The sequence below is a fragment of the Thalia democratica genome, chromosome 6 (assembly GCF_965202585.1).
Source record: "Thalia democratica chromosome 6, ktThaDemo2.hap1.1, whole genome shotgun sequence".
NCBI classification, from domain to species: Eukaryota; Metazoa; Chordata; class Thaliacea; order Salpida; family Salpidae; genus Thalia; species Thalia democratica.
This window is the reverse complement of record NC_139170.1, coordinates 62056538-62082200: the sequence shown is the minus strand read 5'-3', so window position 1 is coordinate 62082200 and position 25663 is coordinate 62056538. Positions and strand designations below refer to the sequence as shown.

The 25663-nt window shown below is 24.3% G+C and overlaps 1 protein-coding gene across 2 annotated transcripts; it reads right to left on the bottom strand.

Annotated features, from left to right (window-relative positions):
- On the bottom strand, window positions 1–24756 carry LOC145837928 (uncharacterized). 2 transcript variants are annotated; one of them, XM_082945420.1, is made up of 14 exons: window positions 24577–24756; window positions 23260–23330; window positions 22753–22936; window positions 21258–21363; window positions 20677–20836; window positions 20179–20335; window positions 19261–19905; window positions 18687–18941; window positions 17976–18113; window positions 16911–17037; window positions 15686–15772; window positions 13342–13495; window positions 10235–10394; window positions 1–244 (listed from the first exon to the last, which is right to left on the bottom strand). In XM_082945420.1, the coding sequence occupies exons 1-14, from the start codon at window positions 24730–24732 to the stop codon at window positions 116–118; spliced, it is 2529 nt and encodes an 842-aa protein (XP_082801546.1). In that variant the 5' UTR covers window positions 24733–24756; the 3' UTR covers window positions 1–115. The 2 variants fall into 2 exon arrangements, with proteins under 2 accessions (XP_082801546.1, XP_082801547.1); XM_082945421.1 differs by lacking the exons at window positions 22753–22936; window positions 23260–23330; window positions 24577–24756 and adding an exon at window positions 21764–21818.
- Window positions 24757–25663: the final 907 nt, after the last annotated feature.

Below are 25663 nucleotides of genomic sequence, written 5' to 3'. Positions count from 1 at the left end.
TTAATTAAGAGACCATCAAAAGTAACTCTTTTCCACAATAATACTTTTTTTACAAAAATTCTACATTTTTCAACTCCGCAAACTTTATTACATCATCTAATTTTAATTCCTGAATTTAATTTTTCCTGAGTATTGGTTTTTCCAGGAGTATGTGGGTACCATTTGTGTTTATTGGTAGTTTTTGCTGTAAATGGTGGCGGACCAGATGTGAAACGTTGTCGAAATGCAGGTCCCTGGTTCGTACCTGTGGAAAAAATATAAAAACTTTAAAAGATTACTTAAATTGTTTATAAGTTGTTAGATACAAATAAATAAGATTAAAATTATTTAAAACAACATTTGACTTTAGTTGTTGATTTACTTCCTTTTAAAGCAAACTGTTTAGACTTTATTTGTGATACTTGTAAATTTACAGTTTGTTTATAATTAGTACAAAACCAAAATTTAAATTTGAACATTTTATATAATTTTAAATACTTTCTGACATTTAAGACAAGAGAATAAAAATAATTTATCAATTTAACAATAAGTGAAGTAAAATCTAGTTTTTCTTCTTTCAAATATTTTTTTTTTCATGTGTAAGTATATTGAATAAGCAGTATTAAATTTTTGTTATTGTAAACTTAGAGTTTTTTAAATAAACAAAAATTTAGTAAATTAATAGTCCTGTTTGATGTGATTTAATAAACTACTAATCAATTGTAACAAAATCTAAAAAGCTTAAACTGAATTACGAAGTTCAAAACTGTTTATTATAACAACACAATCGTAGCAATTACATTATTACGTCATATTGCTTATCTTCAATTTCTGCACAAATTTACACAAATTGCTATTAAATTGCCCTGTTTTTAACAACTTGTTGCAGAAAATTCTGCTTATTTTGCAGCATTTGAAACTTTTATTCTATCTTTGTGCCCATTTTAATCTTAAACTGTATGTTTTAGTTTTTTAATAAACTTAAAATTTGTCAACTATGTTTTAACTACAAGAATGATATAAATAAATTTAAGATAATATATTGAAAAAAATAAAACTAAATGTGTTATTAGATATTATTAAGCTTTATGCATTTTATTGTCAATGTATTTGCTTTTTATTCTAAACTGACTGACAATATGTATTTATAACTTAAGGATGTTTTTTATCAAAATACACAGCTATATGAAAATATGAAAGTAGTACATATAGTACATATAGTACAATATATAAAATGTACAATCATATAAAAATACACTAAGAAACATAAACAACATAAAATTTCAATAAAAATCAAAAAAATGTTTTACAAAATTCTAAAATTCACTTGTAATTTTTTCAGTAATAATTTATGACTTTGTAACAAACAAAAGTAAAGGCTGACATTTAAATCATAAATCATTTTGCTTACGCGTGCAAAACCGCTTAAATTAAAAATCAATCTTGTTACAGTTTAAGAAAAACGTCAACCTTCAAAAGAATTGCAGCATGTTTTAAATTTGAAACATATTTTTAGCATTTTCTGCATGTAAACTTTGACAGGTTGAAATGATCAAAAACTATATATTTTTTTAAACAAGCTAATGCTTAGTTTTTTAGTTTGAAAGAATTATGTTATAACTTAATACTAAAAAAATTAAACCACATAAAAAATCTTAATTATTTTTTTTAAAAACAAAATCATGTTAAAAAATTAAATAAATATTTGTTTATTGCGCATTTACTCAGTTCTAATCTTTGTTAAAATATCTAAAAAACAAAAATAAACCCTTATGTTAAACATTTTGAAACGTTATAGAATTAGAGATAAAAAGATTAAATTAAACAAAGTTTCAAAACTTTATAATCTAGTTTGAATAAATTGTTTTTTTAATATATATTCACTTTAACATATTACATCATATAATAAAAACAAACTATACTTTTAGCATATAAGTTTCAAAATGTTTATGTAATTTTTTTTATTGAATAAAATATAATTTTGACTATAAGCATAAATAGATGAATAAAAATAAATTACGTAAAAATTTAAAATTTAGGGCATATTAAGCATTATTATTTCATACAAGTTAATAAATTGTATAAATTCAATTCAATAACTGATTTTTCTTCAAAAAATATTCAATAAAATTTAAGCTTAGTTACAACTTTTTTAGACAATTTTTTAATATGTTCAAAATTTAAATAATATACACTACATTGTTAGCTGCAATATTGACTACAAACTGGATATATCGTGCAAAAAAAATGTTTTTGCAAACTACATCGTATTAGTCATCACTACTACAACATTATTACGTCACAATTATTTGTTAAAAGTTTGTTTTATATTTCATAAATCATTACAGTCATGACTACTTATGTCTGAAAATACTAAACTAGTTTGAAAAAAAATCTAGTTTTTGAAAACAAGTTTAAAAAGAAAAATATTTAACAATTTTTTGTTTAATTTTGTTTACATTAAATTAGTATAACTGCCATTAAACTCAAAGTATTTTAGACTAAATAAATACAATTATCTAAATTCTAATAAAGTTTTACTTTTATTTAAAATATTTCAACAAAAAAAATCAATAAGTAAAAATCTAAAAAGTTGCCGTTTTACCGTTTTGTATACTGAAGACAAAACTTAAACTTTTTAACAAACACCAATTCATTTTAAAAGCTACAAACACTTTAATCTGCATCTGAAACAATTCAAAAGTCGAGCTTAATTTCTTTTAAATTAATTAAATTTATAATTCAAACATTTTCAAAAGCTTAAAATCTTTCTTAACTTTAACACTTCTTTCAAGTCTTGGTAATTTTTCAGCACTTTAAATATAAAGTACTTTAAAATACTGAAAATACACTTTGAAAACACTGAGAAAATACTTTGAAAACACTTAAAAATGCTTTTATTTGTTATATTTTTTGTTGCTAATACTATAATCTCCTTTTAAGGCTATTCAAAGTTTCTTTGAGTACTTTTTGCTTTAAAAAACTTCTAACGTTTTGAAGTTGTTTTACATTTAATTTTTTAAATTTCTTAAATACAAGACTGTGTTGATTAGAATTAAATCTTAATCAACGGATGTTAAGAGAAACAATATTTTTAATGTTTTCTGTATTTAAAGTTTGCATGGAGCTTGGGTTTAAATCTTTTAACATGGTAAAAGATTATAATAGATATTTCTCCAAAATTTAATTTAAATTCCTTTTTACTTTATTATAAGCTTTAAAAATCCCAATTAGAAATTTAAAAACAACAAATTTTAAACATAAGCTCCATGCAAACTTTAAATACAGAAAACATTAAAAATATTGTTTTTATTTTAAACAATTTTTTTATAGTATAAAACTTAAACTACCTAAAGAATAAAACAATAATTAATTTACTAAAACTAAAATTTATCGAATATTTACCTGCTAAGAATGTTTAAAAAACTTTTGATATTTTTTTTTAGCTTAGAGTAATTTCAAAAAGTACATATTGTTTAAGATAAATTATTTCTAGCTAATAAGAAACCTTCAAAGGGTTTTTACCAAAAGTTTTAAAACTTACAGCAAAAGTAATTCAAATAAAGTATGTAAAAAATTAGTCACGGTAGAATATTTTCAGTTATAAATTTTTTACAGCTACAAAATTCATGTGTAGTTAGAAAAATTTAACACAATTTTCGCATCGGAAAATTATCATTTTAGTTTTTTTTTAAATAATTTATTAAAAATTACAGTGCAATTCAAATAAAGCGGGCAACAGTTTAGTTATGAAGCTATTGAGAAATCCAACCACTTTATACGGTTGAGTGGTTTCTCAATTTGTGCGCTTCGATTAAAGAGAAAATCTTTTAATGCCAAAAAAAACTTTGAGTGCCTTGTAGACAATAAACATTTTATTTGTCATAAGTTTTAAAAAAGGTTTAAAAAAGTCTATTTAATATACTTAATAAAAATTTATTTGTTTATGTTTTTTTTAATAAAAACCATTAAACTCATAAACTTTAAAATAACTTTTATTTTTTGCTGTTACAAAATGTTATTTAAACAAGTTGTTGTTATATTTGTTTCTTTTATAAAATAAATAAACAAGAATTACCCTTAATGCTGAGTTTATCATTAAAGCAGTTTTTCTTATAACTTCTGAATCATCTAACTAAAATTTCGTACAAAATATTTTTGTTAATAAGATGTAGATAAAGGTTAAACTAAATTTTTTAAAAAAATTACTACTTTGTAAAGTTAAATTAAATTAAAAAGTTGTCTAAATGATATAAAATTTAGCATTTATAAACACTATTGTTATAAATCAAATAATTTATTAGAAAAAAAACAATACTTACCTTTAATCACAAAATTACTGTAACTTATAATTAAAATATCACAAGGTTTTATAAATAATACATCAACTACTTGTACTAAGGGCTGAATTTTATTTTTACTTATTTAAATATATTTTCAGATAGTTTATTAAAAAAATTTTCATATAAACATAAAAGTAATTCTAGTCACCATAAAAAATAGCTTAAAAATAACAACGTGTTATAGGTAACATATTAGAAGTTAGTTTAACACCTTAAAACACAGATGAAAATAATTAAATAAGTTATGTAAAACTTGTATAAATAATCAATTTGAATAACACAAACGGAACATTATTTGTTTAAGAAAACAAGGATTTTGTTTTTGAACAAATTGTTTCAAGTATTTTACACTCTAGATTTAGTATAACAAATATTTCTTTTGTTTGAATTGTAACAATAACAAACTGTTTTTATTTAATACACAAGATTGTTTGTTTGTTAATAGAAGTTTATTGTATTTACTTTAAGTTATATAGCTGATCAAACATTAGTATTGAATTTCAATACTTTAAAAACTTAGTAAATAACTGTTATAAAAATAAGCGTAATAAAAAGATGAAATTTTCTTGTACATTAATTATGTGAATTAATTGTTTTCATTTTCTAAGCTAGCTGTTAGTAACACAAATAGCTACTTTAAAGAATAATCTAAACTTTTGAACTCTTTATAAACTATCTCAATAGAAAGGAAGTTTCTGTAGCTTATTACCTAATTAATTTGTTTTTTCCTTTGTCGATTTAGTTAAAATAAGAGGCATTAAAGTCTTAATCTCTTACTCATATAGTTAAACATCTAAAATTTAATACGAAAAACTACTATAGTACAAATGTACTATTTAAAAGCTAATACGGTATTTTTTTATATTTTATTAAAAACTTAATTAAGATTTACATTTTTTGGACTTTTATTAGTCAAACTCGTTACTAAACTAGAGTTAATAAGTTCTAAACTAAAAAATTAATAAGCTTGCAATATTTATAATACTAACAAAGGTTCAAACTTATTGTATAAAACAAACTATAAAAAATAAATGTTATTACTTACAATATATATTTTCTTATAAATTGTTTATAACCTTTCTAGTTTCTTAGAAGTTATAAAATCAAAAAATACTTTAGATGTACAAAGTTAATTTTGGAATTTATAAATTTACAGATACTCAAAAAGTACAAAAGACAAAAGTATTATTTAATCTTTGAAAGCTTTTGCACAATGTAACTGAGGCACTTAATTCTAAAATATGTTGAATCACTTGTATTTGTCAAGTATCTCTTGAATGGCAATAAAAATCGTCAATTTATATAAAATGTACTTTCAATTCTTTGAACGGAAACTATTAACAAAAACCATTGTTTTATTTTGAAGTACTTATTTAAAAATTCAAACTATTTTCGATTATTAAACAAACTATAACTTTTAAAGAATAATCTATAAACATAATTTCTAGAAACAAACTACGTGCAGCTTAACTTACTACGTGCAGCTTAACTAACAAAATAAATATTGACTGATTCAAAAACTTACATTACTCTGTTTTTATTATAAACATAAAGTTGAAGCTATATAAAAAAAATATTTAGCTTTAAATCATAGTTATTAGAGGTATACATAGCAGGGCTAGCCAAACTTATTTTCATAATCGGACACTTGGTTAAAAATTAAAACATAAAGTACATTTATTAGATATCCTACTAGATAATAGCCACCTTGAAAGTCAAAACTTAAACAAAAAGTTGCCTTTTTTAGAAAACCCACTTCTATATATCGATTTATTATATTCGTTTTAGTGAATACAAACAAACCTTAAGTAGAGGAGCATTATTATAAATACTTTTTATACTGTCTAAACAAGTTGTTATTAATAAACTTTGTAAAAATTTTTACAACAACAGAACTCAAAATTTATCTAATTGTTAAAAAGGTTACAAAACAAGAATTGTTTATTTACAGCTATAATAACTATTTTACTTTGTATATTCGTTTTATATGATTTGTACAAGAACTGATTTTACTTCAAACAATACTTATAATAAGTTACAAAATTACTGTTATTGGCATACATCATAACGAAATTGCATTAGTTGTTACTAATTGTATTTATATACTAGTTTGTCCTACAATTAGTAGGACTTAAAATTAAAACAGACCTCCCGCTATTTCACAATTTTTTTCTATTTCGTAAATTTTCTATTTGAAATTCAAAATAATAAAAGTGCACAATTTTATGAAAAATCATTAAACTACGTCACGATTACTATCAGATTCAATTTTTTGGCTATACAATGTGATTAAAGACAATATTTCGCTCTATTAGTGATCTTAAGCATTAATAAAATTCTTAAAAAATAGAACTACTAAGCTTATAACTTCAATAAATAACTCCAAAACTATTTCAAAACAAGGAATCTGTTTATTAAGTATATAAAAATGCAACTAAAATTTAGAAGTTAAAAAGCATCTTTTAACCAATTAAAACAACTTGTAACTTCTTTATTAAGTTTTATTCAGTTTTCTGTCTACAAAATGTGCTTGCTTAAAATTTAAACAAACTCATAAATATGATAAATATAAAACCATTAATATACTCGGTTTAAAACATATTATTTACTGATGAATTACAAAAATAATCACCGGGCTTCGCTGTTTTGGAGTCACTAGGACTTGCGCGTTTGATTGTTATTTTTCATGAAATTTATCCTACACTCAGTAGAATTATAAATATTTTGCATCATGACGGTTGGTTACTGGTGCGAGAATTATTTTTGTAAGAAATTACACTGAAACTTAATGTAATATATTTGCAAAATTTTATGAAAATATTTTGTTACGTCAGCAAATACAACAGGTGTAAAATTTTTCTGAAAATTTTGTTGATTTTTTTATTTAGTTTTTAGAAGATAAAATTTTACGCATAACTTTAATTAGATCAACTTCTAGAACGAAATAACAAACAATAAGAATGTTAGTTATTTTGCAGTAACAAAAACTACTTAACTTAGTATTAAACAAAACTATGGCGTATAAAAACATTAAAAACAGATCTATAACAGGTAGTAAAAACTCGTTGAAAAGTAAGAGTTTTGAAGCACTTGAAAGAAAGTTTTAATATATGTTGTGCATCACTGAAAGTTTACTAACTTGTAGAAAAATAACTGACAAAAAATATACTTATAAAACCACAGATAGCTAACTAATACAAATAGAACTTTGAAAACTTCAAAAACAGATCTACAGTCTAAAACGGGCGATTGAAAAAAAATATAAAACATGCTCTTTTAAAAACTGTTGAAAACCTTTAAGGTTATATTTACTTAAAGAAGGCTAAGGCTACTTTCTAAATAAGTATTACTAATTAAAAATTACTTAAAACACTAATTAAGTTAATTTAGAAATTTTGTATGACCGAATTGAAACATATTTTTGGCATGTTTCTCAAGTATAATCTTAATATACTCATCTTTATAATTATAAGGCTTTTTATATTTTATGGGCATCGAAACGTGGTGAGTCAAACAAATTATTTGCATACTAAAGTTTATACATATAACTGTTTTTATTTTCCAACGGGCTTTACTTGTTTGGATCTCAGTTATTTAGCAAACATTATTTATTTAACATTTTATCCTACACGTAGTAGAATTATAAATATTAAGCTCTCGTTTGTCGAATTTTTAAACAAGAATTGTGTAGTACAAAATTATAAGTAAAAACTTTCAAATTTTATACAAATTATTTCGTTGCGTCGGCAAATATATTTGTTTGAATTTTTACTGAAAATCTTTTATAAGTTTAAAGTTAAAACACACAAGTAAAGGTTAGCCTACTTTTGTATATAAATTAGTGAGAAATATCATTGATACTTAAAAACTAAAATCTACAAAACATTAAGACAGGGGTCGTCAAAGTGCCGGCCATTTGTTTTATTCTTTTTTTTCAGACTTTTGGCTTAAAACAGTGTTTTACAATACTCATTACAATCATTTAGAAACAACTGCAACCCGCAGAAAATGTTTCCCTATAGAGTGCGGCCCGCGACTTAAAACGGCTGCTGACCCCTGCTTTAAGAAAACTATAATTTCAAAATTTTTAAAAACAGATCTATAGTATTTAGAGAGCATCAAAACTTTTAAATTAAAACTCTTCAACTTAGACTTAACAAGCAGTTCAAAAAAAAATTGGCCTACAATCAGCAGGTCTATAAATAATTCCTATCTTTTAAGTTTGTTTTCTAATCGGCGCATCTAATTTAAGTTTTATTTCAATATATAACTGTCGCATAAATCATTTTTATACTCAATAGTAGCAATAGGAGCTAGAATTTTAAAATAAAATAACACATAAATAAATAGTTTCTAGTTTCTATACTTTGTTTGTAGAATAAAACTTAATTTATCATATTAGTACTTTATTATTAGATTAATAATAGCTGAAACTATTTTAAATTTATATATTACATAAAAACTTAATCACAGTTACTTAAAAATTTCAAGCCCTATTATTATTCGATTATTAAAGCGATCGTTAAGACACAGTTCTTTGGTCGTTTAAGTTAACTTAAAACAATAAACTATTATAACTACTATTTTAAACTATGAAAATATAACTGTATCTTATTCACATAATACATTTATAACACTAAGCAATAAATTACAAGATTATTACATATGCGCTAGCAGTAACTGCTTATCTATTTCTGAATATTTTTATTCCTTACTATACTTGTACCATATGACCCTATTTTGAGTAGGGCTTCAAATACTGACCTTACAGGAGGTTTAACTGTAGCCTCGAAATATACTTTGATTATATTCTTATTATATTTTTGCGAATTTGATAAACATATTGGTGTTACGTCACTTTGTTTATGAAATTCAAAAATTTTGTTGTTTTTCGAATTTTAAATCATTGATAAAACTATAAAGATTTGCGCGTTCTAAGCAATAAAACTTATATAACTAATGACAAAAATATATTTTTTTCAATAAAAATTTTATGTAAAATAAATATAAGTGCAAATGCAAAAAGACTGTAAATTTATTGTTTATCAATTAAAATAAAATGTGTTCTGGTTACATTATATATAGTAGAAATATTAACTCATAATACATCATAAAAATCTAGCTGTTAAAGAGTTGTAACAGATTCAAAATATTAAGTTGTAATAACTAAGAGCAACTTCAGATATCAAAAAGTTACTTATTTAATCTAATAGTTTGTTACTATAGATCCTGTCTAAAAACCATAGTCTTTAAAAGTTATAAATTACGAACTGCATTATACATCAACTTGAAACTAAAAGCAACAACTAAGGAACACCTAAGGATCAACTAGTGTTTGTGAATACTAAACAAGATTATAATAAATAAACAAATTAATCATTGCAAAAAAAGCTAATAAAGGGTTTCTGTTTTTACGTAAGACGTACAAATACTATATTAACTAAATATTAGAATTAGAATACAACAAATACAAATAATAAAATTCAAGTAAGAACTTCTTCTGTACCTACAAGTTGCAAATGCTTTATAGTATAAAATAAAACTAAATTGAAATAATAAATAGAAAAAAAAACTATCAACTCATTGTGGATAAACTAATAGCAAATGTTTGTGATTATAAAAAAATACAAATAAACAAAACTAGATTGTTATTAATCACTATCAACTCCTTTAGGGCCAATAAGTAATAAATGCTTGTGAATTCAATACAATTATAATAAATACACAAACAAATAAAGTATAAAATATTACAAAAATACTAACTACTCCATCTGGATCAACAAGTAGTAAGTGTTAGTAAATTTAAAAAAAGTAATGTATAAAAATAATAATGTAATATTGATAATGTAAAATATAATGTGCTGTTTAATATAATAATAAACCAAACAAATAATAAAATAAAACAAACTAACAACTCCCTCTGGATCCACCAATAGTAAATGTTTGTGAATTCCGTCTTTGACCCCTGATAACACGAATTGTTTCTCACCACTAGATGACTCCCTAACGAGAAAATCTCCGTCATTCACCAGTAGGTCTTCAGCCTCTCTGCGCGATAAGCCCATGTGGAACCTATTAATAAATATAAATGTTTTTTAATTTGTTTTTATTTACTAGTTTGCAAGTGTAAATATCACGAATCACGTCTCTCCCATCCAATGTGGAACTTTTTATATTAATTTATATAAAGTTTAATTTATTTTTTCTGGAAATTATATAAAAGTATTATGTTAGACCTTTCGAAGAAAACACTTATTTTTGTGGTATGTTTTCAATTACTAATGTATTGAAAAAAAACAAGAAACTGTCTCTTCGTGATAATCCCATGCGGGCCTTTGAATGAAAAATAAATTTGCTTATTTTATTTGCTTAGTTTCTTATACTTTATATGTTATATACAAATAACAACAAGGAGTTATTTCTCCTAGAAAATGCATTGAAATAATTTTTTAGAGCATTTTGAAATTACATTATAAACACCTTTTTTTAATTAAAATTTTGTTCGCAGCTGTCTATTTCAAAAGATATTATTTTAAATATACTTTATATAATAGTCTGCTAAACAACTTGCAGGATGGGTTGTTTTGATTTTCTTTACAATTATTAAGCTTAATTCTATATCAAATATTATTACGTTTTTCATTAACAAGTACCATGTGAAACTTTTGAGATACTAATTTTTGTTATATCATTTTCTTGTTTTTTAGTAATTTGTTGAGCATTTGTAAAACAGTATATTTATTAAGTTATATTTTTTCATAGCGAATACATTTTATTAACTATAAAGAAAAAAGAGATAAATTTGTTTGAAAGCTTCTAAGTTACTAATGCTTTGATAAATTTGTACTTTTTTTTGCAGTTATTTAAAACAATAAATTGTTACAGTCAATCTCTTAAGTTGTACAATTTTACTTTTAACTTTATTGTACTTAGTACAATGTAAAAAAGTATTTGTAAGCAACATTTTAAAATGTATAGTAATTATTGCTATGTTTAAGTTTATATAATTTAAATACTAAACTTAATTGTACTTTTTTATGCCTAGTTACTAAAGCAAGCTGGTTGCAACTTAAACAAAGTTACAACGTTTACAATGCAACAGTAGTAGAGCTTTTTGATGGTAAAAGTTGAGGAAAACATCAAGTATTAAGAAACTAAATTGTCAATAACACTAAAACTGTATTGCATATGGATTACTCTGAGCTTAATAAAAACAAATAAGGTTTTGAAAATGTGCAAGTTATGTAGTAGAGTTCTTACTATTGAAGTTTAAAAAATAAAATAGTTTAAAGATATTTGTGAATAAGCTAAAAACTGTTAATAATAGATAACTTTATTGTTAAAATTTTTTTTTTTTCTTAGGTTGAAAAAATGTTGTCAGAATTAAATCAATTAGGTTTTTTTTCAATGAAAACTTCAACAAAGTTTATCTAAGTCTACAAAACATACTTTAACTAGACTGAAACAAAAACACTGCATTAATTTTAGTTCTAAATTTTTTAAATTTAAATTCAATTTTAATATAACTTGCTTATATTTAAAGGAAGTTTAATTTTATTTATCTCGTTAAACTATTTTTGGCTTTATATCAAAGCTAATGATAGTAAATTACACAGTGTATTATAAATTTATTAAACTTAAAATCAATATTTTATAAACAAAGTTTACAATATGTTGTTAAAAGTTTCTTTTACTAGAACTTAATTTAACTTTTTTTTTAATTCTAAATTTTATAAATTAATTAATAAATGAATATTTAATAGTTTTAAATAACCATTTTGAAATAATGGTTTATCCATTTGTTTTAACTTTTAAACAGCTATAAAAAACTGATAAACGTAGTAAAAATTATTTCTGTTTCAATTTATTTTGAATAAAGTATTCAACAAATTAACATATACTCTAATTTGCTGTCAAGAAATTAACTTTTTTATTATGGATTTTACTTAGTGATACTTTTCCAAGTTAAAAGTTGCTAAGCACGATTATTAAAATTACTCAAGGTTTTTTATTTAATTATCAAAATCATGTATAAAAAAAGTATATAAAAGGTATAGAAGCTAAAATATATTTTTTCAACTATAAATTCAAAAAAATAATATAAAAATACATAAACAAGATACTTAAAGTATGGACATATAGCCCAAATATATAGAATAATAAAAATGATTAGCATATGAATTAAGTGAACTTTACCTTAGTTTATTTATTTCAATAACGATATTTAGGAGTGGTTTATAATTTAAAGATCAGAGAGTTAACTACAAACATTTTTAGGATAAATATAGAACGATATTTTTCTTAACTTTAAAGTTATTCATGTAACTGTAGCATATATTATTAATGCTATTTTATAGTTAAAAAAATATTATTAAGTTAAAAAGTTAAAATCATTTTAATACTTTTGATATGGCCAGTTTAAGTTTCATAAAAACTATTTGCATTTCATGAGAACTAAAAAGACATTTCAAAAATAAAATTACAAACCTGAATTTATGTTGTTGATATTTATATGTTGTATAAGGGTGGTTTAAGCTTACTTGGAAAATGTTAACATGTTAATTTCTGGACGTAATTTTATTTTTTATCTAGTTTTAAAACATAATAACAAAACAAAAACAAAAATATAAAAACAAAACTTTTCAAAAAATATAAGTAAATATATGTTTAAAAAAAGTAACTTAATCTTATTTAGAATGTAAAACATATACTTCTTCAAAATATTCTTTTAAATTAAACTTTTAAGCATTATCTTATAGTTAAAGGAAGTTTATTTTTTATCATAACTTTATTTAGCTAAATACCAAACATTTAAATGACATAATTCTAGAGAAATTATATTAAATGACATATTATTTTTCTACAAACATTATAAACATTTTTTTTGTCACTTCAGAAAGTATTAAGCAAAATACAAGTAGAATTTTTATAATTTGTCACAAGAACACTTTTTCAATGTTTAGCTGTTTGTAAAGTTTCTTAAAAGTATATGATTCGAAATAAAAATATTAAAACAAACCAGGGTTCTTCGGTTAGTGGTACTTCCCTGTCGACCATTTCATTTTGCCCGGACGGTACATCGTATGGTTGGTTCTGGTGTTCTAATGGTTGTTTTTGAAATGGTTCGTTGTGGTGGTTTTGGTGGCTACTTGGTTGAAATTGGTGTTGTTGAACTGTTGGAATTAATAATTATTGTAATAAATTATTGTGAGTTATTAAGAATTTTTATTTAATACATTTACAAATCATTAAATTTGAACTCATAAATATGCTTGTTACTTTTATGTAATTTGCAAACCACTACTAACTACATGTTATTTAGTTTACAAAAAATATATTTGAAGTATATATTTTGTTTTAAAAGCACATAAAGTTATAAACAAAGATTACTTATAAAAAAAAAATTGACTTAAATTTCCAAAATTAAATTTACCTTATTTCTATTAAGTTGGTAAGAATTTAAAAGGTTAATTAAAAAAAAAAAACGTTGTAATTTATATTTATCAATTCTTAACATATACGCTTATAAAAAAAGCAGATAATTCAAAAAAATGTTTCATTTTGAGCAGAAAGATAAACGATGTCAGCATACAATAATAACAAACGTGAGCATTAAGTCTATAATTAAAAGACTAACGTTTTTTTGTTTACTTAAAAATTAAACACATCTTGCGAATAGGTATTTAATTTTGCCAAAAGTTGCTTATTAAGTTTTAATCAATATGTGATCACGGATTATTTACAGCTTTTGTTGTCACGAAAATACTGATAAGTGGTAAGTTCTCAGTAAAACATTTTTTTTTAATTGTTTGTTTTAGGAGTACAAATTGTTCATTTAATTTGACTAGACACTAAACTAGACATTTATTAAAAGTGACTTCTTAGAAGAAAAAACAAACATTATTTTGTAAATTTTGTATAGTTTCAAATTCAACCAATAAAAAAACTAAAAATGCTCCATTTTAATATTTGTTTATAAAAATGGTAAACAACATTACTGTTGTAGTTTATATTAAACTTAGAGCATCAGTTAAAGTTATTGAACCATATTGAAATTTTTCAATTAAAACTATCAAGTTCAAATTCATGTCAAGTAAAACATTACATAATACTTGGATTAACAAACAATAAACAAAAATAATAGTTTAATACTGTAAGAACTTTCTACATGGTTGGTTAGGTAACCTGTTAACAAAATAGGTCATTCTTAATATAGAATTTATTGGAATAACTAGTATAGTATAAATTAAGTTTATTTAAGGTCCATTAGTTTATTATAAATTCAAAATAATGCATCATAAAAGGTAAGGTCAAGTAAAAAGTTTAATCATTTTAAATGACTAGTTAAGAATTAAAAACCTTCTTATTTATATATTAACAATTCTAGGTGGTAACTCTGTAAAAAATTAGAGCTTAATGTCTAAAATGTTTTTTGGTTCGATAACTTAGTATGAGACCATTAAATAAATATTAGCTTTGATATTTTTCAAGTAATATGAAAAAACATATTTAGAAGTTCTCATGGACAAAGATACCTTAGTTACAAAAATTATACTTTTCTGGTTTTTAATTTTCTATTGTTATCTACTTTTTTCTGGATTGTTAGTGAATCAACTAAATATTGGAGCAAAACAAAAAATCAAACAAAGTTCTTAAACTATTATAAAATCTTAAGACTTAACGGAGCTAAATATTTACAATATAAAATACAATCGACGTAGCAAAACTTAAACAAACGTTAGATTTGAAGATACAAGTCAGATTTAAAGGTTAATGAACAGATGAAAAATAACTTTATATTTGGCAAATAGTTTAAAATTAAACTTAAACTCGAGTATAAAAAACTTAACGTAGTTTGATTGTTTTATAAAAATACAACAATATAAAAATATAACTTAGAAAAAAATGTCAGAACATTTTTAAATAAGTATGTTTATTATTTCGAGTTAATTTAATTATTTTCATATTTTTTCTGCTTTTTAAGTTATTCTTGAATAACAAATATATTTAGACAACTTAGTAACATTCTTCAGGATTTAAAACAACACTGTAGTTCCTTTATGTAGATATTTAACAAATATTAAAATAAGTTGATAGTTAAAAATGTTTTAAAGAAGTACAAAATAGTATACGAAAATTTAAAATAAAACAATTTACTATTTATGTGTGTGATATAACTTACTCAAAAAGTTTACAAAAAAATTATAAAATTTATATTATTTTAATCATTAATGTACATTTTTGATAAAACAAAATCATAATGCAAATAAAATAACCTTCTTCAACACTTTGTTGCCTGAGTTGATTATTTGTTAATAAAAAGTATTAGTAAAATAATAATAAATTAAAATTAATAAAAATACCTTCATCACAATTTTGTTGTCTGAGTTGATTATTTGTTAATTCATTTCCAATTGCTGATGCCACGGCCAACACATCATTAGTAACTCCTGTTAAATAATAAACTGAAAAGAAACAAGAAAAAATAAATTAATATCTATATTAAATAAACAGCAAAAACATCATTGGTAACTCCTGTTAAATAATAAACTGAAAAAAAAAAAATAAAATAAATTATTATATTTATATTAAATAAACAGCAAAAGCATCATTTATAACTCCTGTTGTATAATAAACTGAAAAGAAACAAAAAAAAAATTAATATCTATATAACAAATAAACAGCCAAAAGCATCATTAGTAACTCCTGTTAAATAATAAACTGAAAAAAAACAAGAAAAAATAAATTAATATCTATATTAAATAAACAGCAAAGCATCATTGGTAACCCCTGTTAAATAATAAACTGAAAAGAAACAAGAAAAAATAAATTAATATCTATATTAAATAAACAGCAAAACATCATTAGTAACTCCTGTTAAATAATAAACTGAAGAAACAAGAAAAAAAAGTATAATTAAATGTGAAGAAACTTCATGTATGTTTGCTATAACATAATATTGTGGATTAACAATAAATTATAAATATAAAAGTAGTTAATATTATTTCTACAACAAGTATTATTATTTAAAAGTGAAAACATACTTTGATTACACTATTTAAACTTAAGTACTTTTATAGTTAAGTAATTTATAACAATTTTAAATAGTAATTGAGTTTAATTCAAACATAGATATAAAAAACACCTAAAGTAAAAAGAGTTCAGTACTTAATGTAAAAGTTAATTCAAGTTTTGTGCCAATTAAAATAACATTTTTGTAAATTTCTTCACAGCTACAAACAAATTCGTAAACTGTCAGAAGTAACTTTTGGCAAACACACGTATTTTAACCTGGAATAACCTATCAATTTGTGTACAGGATATCAATCATTATTAAAAATTAAGTAGCTTAAAGTAAATTTATTTAAACCCTATTTGAAAAATTACAAAACATTTATACTTATAGCATTACTATATCACTTACTTAATTATGACTTTTAGTATGTTAGGAAACTTTATCAATTTAATTGACAAGATGTTTTAGCTACAATAATTTTAGCTTTAATTATACATACCTCTATTAGGTTGTAAATCAAGATTCTGAAGTTAGTACTGTAATTTAAATATTTTAGAAATAAAAAACCAAACCTTTATTAGGCTGTAGATGGAGGTTCTGAAGTTGGTATTGTATTTGTTGCTGCTGTAGTAGCTGCTGATTGGCTAATAATTGTTGACTTATTTGCTCCCTCGTCCAATTATGTGTCCCCATCTGCATCTGTTTATTTATTTTATAATTTTTTTAACTGTTGATTTACTTGAACTGTTTGTTTGTTTTATTTATTTGTACTCAAATATTTATTATCAACAAGATATTTATCTAACTGAGCATCTTATAAATACTATGATTTGAATGAAACAATGTTTTATAAATAAATTCGCGAACCAATAAATTTGTACTAAAAATTATATAATACTATTAAAATGAGCAAAAAAGCCAAACTAAATCTAATTTGACTAGTTTAAACAAGTGTTAAAAAAATCTAATTCCTCTATTTAGGCTATTATACTAAGTCAGGGGACAATAACTATTACAAGGGCAAAAAGGGGCAATTTTTAAGTTTTAGGCAGTAAAGAATTTTAATTCTAAGCTTGCTATATTAACTTATGTAAAGTTTGGGCAATGAACTAACAGTACCATAAAAAAGGTCTAAGGGATAACTGATGGGAGATTTGATATTTACATTAGATATTCTGAGGTATGTAATATAGGGTCAATGTTTTTAATTTTCTGCCAAGGAAAGAGATTTGTGAAAATGAGTTTGGCAAACATTACCATTTACATATACTTGTTTATATAACTTTCCTTGTTTTGTTATAAAAAAAGTATTTTTTTTATAAAAACAAACGCACACAATTTGTATTAACTATCACTACTAAACACAACACTGGAATTTTTTTCACACCAAATAAGTCATGGAATATGCACATTGGGTTTATTTTATACAGCTAAAGTGAAAAATACAACTACTACTACTAAATTTCCAAATAAACATGTGTAATCTATAAGCAATAAAACAATAAAACTTTCAATGATATTATTTATATATGTCTACAATCTTACACATATGAATTAAAATATGAAAAGCTAGAGTGATCAATTTTATCTGTCTACTCAATTAGTATATAATAAATTAAATTTAAAATAACTGTTACCTGCCGACTGAGCATCTGTTGTGCGATCTGATGACGCTGTTGTGACGTCATACTAGCCAGTATTTGAGGGGGAATTCCTAATTGTGAAAAGTGGAGCTGCTGCATTCGCATCTGCAGGTGCTGCAATTGAAGCTGGCTCTGTTTGTAACAAATCGACTGTGTAGAAAAAATAAAATAAAAATGTATTGATTATTAAAATGCATAATACATATTATTACCACATTATTTATGTTCATTAAAGAAAGATATAAACAATAAATTATAAAAATTTAAAAACAAATTGAAGTGACACAACTGTGTTTGTTTATCACATAACTGTGTAGAAAAATATTAAAAGTACCACATTTGAATAATTTTGACTGTAAATTTATCATTGCACGTCTAACACTCAACTTCGTATGAATTATTTTGAATGATATATTTGAATGCATTACAAGTTTTTACACTAATGAAAAAGCAAAATATCGTTGCATATAACTGTGGTTATTTAAGTACTTATAAGAGACTCTTAAAAGTTAACTTAACTTTAGTATTACAAGTCTTTTTACGTCCAAAAAGAAAGCAAATATTGTAAGCACAATTTAAATCATCAACAGATTATCAAACAACACTACCTTACTCAATACATTTAGACTTTTATGATTATTAGTACAAAGTGATACTAACAAAGTGTAGAAAATTAAACCATTTAAATATGCATATACTACTTACATGTGGCTGCATATGTTGTCTTGGGTGATTCATGTTATTGTGTTGGAAATTTTGATGCATGTTATTCTGCATATTCTGTTGGATACCCTGAATGTTCTGCTGAGGTATTCCTTGGTGATTTTGCATACCCTGTAGATTTCCAGCCATGTTCATGTTCTGGTTAGAACCTTGTGGTATGTTCTGCTGTTGCATGTTTCTCATGTTCATACTTTGAAGCTGGTTTTGGTGGTTCATTTGCTGCTGTATGTTCTGATTCTGTTTTGTAAAGGCAAACTTAGGTGGTTGCATATTATTATTTCCGTTGGGTTTAAGTTTTAAAATTTATGCTTTCAGTTTTTTATAACTTGTTTGACCTTTGTAAAAAAAACATTAGAAGAGTGCTCAATGAAATAAAATTGATTTTAATTCTTACTTTTAATTTAATATTTTTTACAACTTACTAAAATAGTATTTAAATAAAATAACACAAATATAACTAGATCATTTTTTACTTAAAATAAAAAAAAGATTAATTTCCATAACAAAAATAAATATTTTACAAACAAGAAACACCAAACACATTCTGGAAACAAACCAGCAAGGTGTTACTCTCCAAATTCTGCATGTGGTTGGCAATTTTCATCAAATTATCGTTTTTACTGCTCTGTTGCGACATCACGTTGGAACTTATCTGGTTCAGCGGGGTGTTTGGCATGTAATTTCCGCCCATCTGATTGGACAGTTGCGAGTTTCCTTGCGCTTGATTGGACAATTGGGAATTTGCCTGCGTTTGATTGGACAACTGAGGACTCGGCTGTGGATGGTACAAGTTCTGAGAGTTTTGCGACGACAACTTGTTGGATGAGTTTTGAGACAACTTTGAGTTAGAAACGTGTGACGAATTTTGAGACGAATTAATTCCCACCTGAGCTCCTGTGCTGCTCAATGAAGACCTCTGCTGCTGGATGAAGGAATCCGAGTCTGGAAAAATCTGCGGCATCTTGGTTGATGAGTTCTCAGAGTAGATAGGAGTTTTATCCAACGAACACTCTGAATTGCCCTCACTTTTGTACGGAAGCGAGGTGTTGACGTAACAGTGGTCTTCGTACAACAGAGAGTTTTTGGGCAACGGGGCCGGGGGTTTCTCCTGTTTGGTCAAAGTGGAGTTTTGGGACAGGATGTTGGAGTTTATGGACGGAACGTCGTCCAGGGTGTCCTCGATTTGACTCTGCTGTTTCTGCTGTCATGCAAAAATAAAATATGTTTGATTTCTATTTTAAATCAAAAGTTGACATGCTAAGACAGACTTAACTTTTTATCAAACTATTAAACAAAAACTAAATAGTTCAACAAATAACTTTGTTTCCAACAATTATTTGGTAGAAAAAGAAACTTATATTTTTTATTAACGATTTCAAACGTTCAAGTATGTGAAAATATAGAAAAATCACAATATTATCACACCAAACAAAATTGTTGCAAAACTAAGAAAAAGAGATTCACTTCAACTAACAATGATTTGATTGTTAACATATTGGGGCTGTCTGGTTGCATTCAAATCAGAATTTCTTGTGCTGTTCAAATCAGTATTTCTGGTATTTGTGAGTTCGTGCGAGTTGCAAGTAGTCGTCATGCTCGAGTGGTCATCAGTTGTTTCGTCATCATCCCATCTGTGTGACGTCATAATGTGTTAAGTTTGATTATGATATTTTTTGTTTATTTTTATCTTAATAAAGTAGATTTTAAAAATACAGAAACTTTAGGTAGAAAAACTGAAGTTAGTACTTCTCAAAGATTATTTGAAGATTTTTCGAAACAAAACTAAAAGATTGTTTCAAATTATGTATCTTAAAAAATAAATGGACGCCACATTTGTTATCGATTAATTTGTTAACTATTTATTTGAAATCGAAATTTCCACCAAACTTCTTCAACTCCAATTACTAAATAACTCATGTCTTCTAAACAATTTTTTTTATAATATCATTTTTCAAAAACAAATTTTACACACCTACTAGCCCCCTCATGAAACAGTGGTTCAGTTCTGTCGGGAGGAGTAACGGCTTTTGGAGGGGCTCTCAAATACTCCTTGTATCTCAGCTCAAAAGCCTGACCGATTGTTGATATGACGTTGTCTGCCAACCCGTCTTTACATTTCAGTACATGGCATGCTGTGAATTATTTGTTTGTAAAATTTTTGAGTCATAACAACTTGAACTATAACTATATGTGAATCTTTTTGGTTTGTTACCAGGTATTGGGGCTATTTCTGTTTCAAACTTGATAAAAATTTAGTCAATTGTTTTATTTATCAGTAAATTTGAAGGTCAACTTTAACAAATATTTTGATTTACTCATTCTTTTATGTTGTAAAAATTATACTAAAACTGTCTTTTAATTATGTAAACTTGTTCAATGTCTAAATTACATACAAACTTTAAGAAATAGCTAGAAAATAATTTAAATGAAAGCTTGTTGCTACCAAAGTTTTTCAGTAAACAATATTAAATAAAATAATAACAAGTTATAAGGACCAATCCTAAATATGATATATCAGCTTATTTACAATCTTTTTTTAATTTAAAAGCTTACCCCTTCTGTTTTTGCTGTCTTTGGCAACATAAGCCACGTAATCGGCAGTTTCAGGGTCTCCTCCCGATGCGAATGATATCGACTGCATTTGGTGGTTCGCTATGAACTGTTCATAAAATTTTGAATACAAAATAGTTGTTTTAAACTAGGGCACAGTGGCATACTTTAGTAATGTACAACACAAAAAAAAATGTTGTTAAAATGTTATAAAACACAAAAAATTGTTATTCTACTATACAAAACAAAGTTTTTCTACTCAAATCAAAATTTATTTTTAACTATTGTTACACTATTTGTTTCCAACCTTTTTTGATATTATTGATGTAAGGATTGTAATGAACTTAAACATTTTTATTTTACTATTATCAAAATTTTAGTATCTGCTAGGCTAGGGCAGTGAAATTTTCTGTTAAAAGGCCAACTTATATCAAGTGAGTGTTTCCTTAATGCCATGTTAAGCATAACTAAAAAAAAATTGAATTCCTTAAAAAGGGTGGATACTTTACCTCAATTTCTTCTTCATCAAACAGTTTATTAAGGCTCATCTGTTCAATTATTGAAGCCGTCTGCATTGGGCAATCTGATATCAACTGAAGTACAAATATGATTTTGTTAGAATGGAAATAAAATAAGTAAGATAATTTAAATCCAAGTGAGTCCACTTTTTGTTAGTCACAATGTGTAAATGGTTAGTGTAATATACATAACAGTTTTAAAACAAAACAAACAGGCTTTTCATTTAATCTGAAGCTTTAACTATACAAATTAAATAATCCATTTACTTTTGAGCTAAATCATCAGATTGGAGTGTTAAAAAATATCAAGCTACTCTTTATACATGCAGTGAACTAAATATAAGCTACTGAATTAGCTAATATTTTAAAAGATACTTATTGTTTTAAACATATTTATTGTGGTCATAATTCCTTATTGAGTTGTTTAATTTTGCAAGATTATACCTTAATACTCTTGTAAAAGCTAAGTTTAAAAGAAATGTTTAAGATTAATTTTCATAATAACAATGCATGACTACTTAGTAGATGTTAATCTATGGTTTTAAAATCTCAAGTTACAAGTTGTGTCTATTCTTCAAAAAACTTTTTTTTGTCATCAAAACAAAACCTAAATAAAAAGCTTTTAATTAAAAAAACCTAGCATATAATTTTTTATTAACTTGAATAAAAAGTGTTATTAAGAAATAAAATATGTCATCAACATCAATACAGTACAAATCAAATAGTTATTAAATGTAAATTTTTTATACCAAAAAAATTAGAAAAACTAATATATTATTATTAAAAGTAAAATATAAAAGTGTACAAACATCAAGCATTTAAAAAATTTAAAAGCAGTACAATACCCATATTCCAATAATCGATTAATAAACTATTTGCAATTATAACTATTTTTTGTTGATTACAATTTGTCCAAATTAATGAATCTTATATTTACTAAAAATAAAACATGCATACTTAAAGTAAAAACAATTACAAACCTGTCCGGTATTGAAAGTGACGAGGTTAAGGCTTGCGGTTGATATGGTCAAATGTACAAGTGTCTCTGTGAACTTGTTGTCCACTTGATCACTCAACAACTTGGACAGGTCTTTTCTCTTCTTCAATCTTGTTTGAGGAGTTGTAGATGGCTGGTTCGACCACAACACTCGCCTGATGGCTTCTCTGCAAGAGAGATGTACAAACAATTACAATAATCAACAAATAATTATCATTAGATGTATCTATTAAATACATTACTGAACTTCTGATAAACAACATAAAATTTTATATAACAATCAGTTTTTAAACAAAGCATAGATTCATAGACTTAAAGAATGTAAAATATATTTCAAATAAATATAAAGCATTTTTAATTTAAGTAAAAAAATTGTATTAATAAGACTTTATTTAACAAAATTCTCATTAATTATTATAAATGCAACAAAATTAGTAATAAAACTTTCAATATTCTTGTTCAAAGATTGTAATAATCAAACAAAACAAACTTTGTAGCAACAGTTCTTTCGTCTATTGGCAGGACTCTCAATGATTGTTTCACAACTATACATCCCAAATACTATTAGAAAGTTAAGAGTTAATATTTTAGTTAATTGTTATCATTTATTACAAAATGGTAAACATTAAAACTATAATTTTCAACATAATTTCCATACGATAATTAAATAAATTTCATAACTGTATATGATATTATATCGAAAAACAATCTTAACGCTTTTAAAGCTTATATCATTATTCAAGATACTTTTAAAAGCTTAGTTAAAAAACATGATATATAAATGTAAGTACTTATAGTATGATCGTTAAAAATACAAATTTAAGGGCATAGTGAAGGTGGGGGTAAAACACTTTTTTTCCAAATTCAGTCCTATATTTTACATAACTATATAAGCTACTAGTTATTTGTTGCCGTTTGTTAAAATTCAAAGTAACTATTGAGATATAAGTGATCAAAGTTAGAGCCTTCAATAGGATTTTTATGGAAGGCGCAAACTAAAAGGGCATAAAATTGACTATTTCACTTTAAATCTATCTCCTCTTTCAGTTTTTGAGAAATTGTTATTAAACGTTTTCTGATTAATCTTTAATGAATTTTAAACAACTTGTAAGAAATAGATTTTAAAATTTTTGCAACAAAAACAAGTAATAATAAAAAATAAACAAAAAATTGAGTTTTTTTTAACTTTAGTAATAAATATATTTTTTCTCTTTTTTTAATCTTCTTCCTACAATTTGTTTGTGATATTGAAAACTACACTTCCTGAAAACTTGAATTAAATTGCTAAAAAAATGAAGAAGTAGATAGATTTTAGTAAATTTTTCAAAATTCTGAGAAAATCAGTCTTGAAAAATTTTAGTTTTATATAGTTGTATCTGATTTTTTTTTAATCTTCTTATATCTTAAAAGTTAATAACTTTTCTGTTCTATAAAAAGTATCTTATAGTATATACTCAAAGCTTTGAATTAAATGACAACTTAATTTTTGTAAAAAAAAATGTTGGACCCCCCCCTGTTGTCCTTAAATGCTTTCTTAGTTTTGAAAAATTTATGAAATGCCTAGATTCGAAAGAAACATACTACATTTTATCATTAAACCTTGAAACAAGTAAAATTTTATAGTTTTAAAAGTATTCAACTTAGTTGTCACTGAAAAATATATACATTAATACTAAACTATTTAAATAAGTGTTTGAAAAATTTAAACTCACCTCAACAGCATATCTAAGACTAGGCTCCATAGTAATTAAATTAATTAATTAATAAATAAAATAAATTCTTAACAAAATATAAACAATCAACTCACTTCAACAGCATATCTGACTCCAGGCCCCATAACGGTTTGATCTGAATGCAACCAGCCATTTTCAGGTCTGTTCATGAAACTTCCTGACTTTCTCCAATCATTGTTTCTATTGTCACCTTCCACGACCTGCTTGCTTGACTTCTTCATTCCAAACATTTTGTTTTTTAATTAAAATGAATTGAAATCTGATTAAAATTGTTGATTTAAATCTGGAATGCTGAAAATGAGGTGGTTTACAAATATAGATTATAAAGGTGGTTTACAAACTTCTTTTTTTGGTACAAAATTTGTTCTAAAAATGTAATTTAAACAAATTAAAATCTTAATTTATTTTTGCATATTATATGACATTTAGTTATTTTTGTTTTATTATTTGTTAACTAAAACAATTTTAAAATTACTTATTTGTGTCTAAAATGTCAAAACTTTGAACATAAAAAATATTATACTTTTTTGTATACTATGTTACATTCATACCAATAAAAGTCTGACTGTCTTGTTTATTACCATCTATAATGCTAAAAATGAATGTGTTTTGTTATTTCGCTCTTAGTTAGAAAGTTAGTAGAGAAAAGGTAAAAAAGGTATAGAAAAAGTAAAAAAAGCTTAATCCTTTGTAATGCTACAAGATAATCTCTCAACAGATGTTATTAATTGTATGCATGACTACTAAAATAAGTTTTAATCTCTGATTTAGTATTTAATAACATCTTAAGCTACAAGGTATTAGAGCTTTGAACTTTTATGTTTACAAATTTTCAAGCTCAAATTAATATGTAAAAGTTTTGAAAAAAGTAAATTAGTAAAATTAAACTTAATATTGTTAAATACTTTTATTACAATAGAAAACCTTAATTTTGTTTTTTTGAATATAAATGCATCAAAACTTGTACAATTTCAAATTTTATTCAAATAAATTATTTTTTCAATGTGATTCTTAAAAACAAAAACATTTCCATTTTTTTTATCGACTTTAATAATTTACACAATTTGGTTTTAAAAAGTATATTATTAAATATTGTTCATCAAAACTGTTAGTAGTTCATGTTAATTTTTTGGAATATATAAGTTATCAGACAAATTTTGA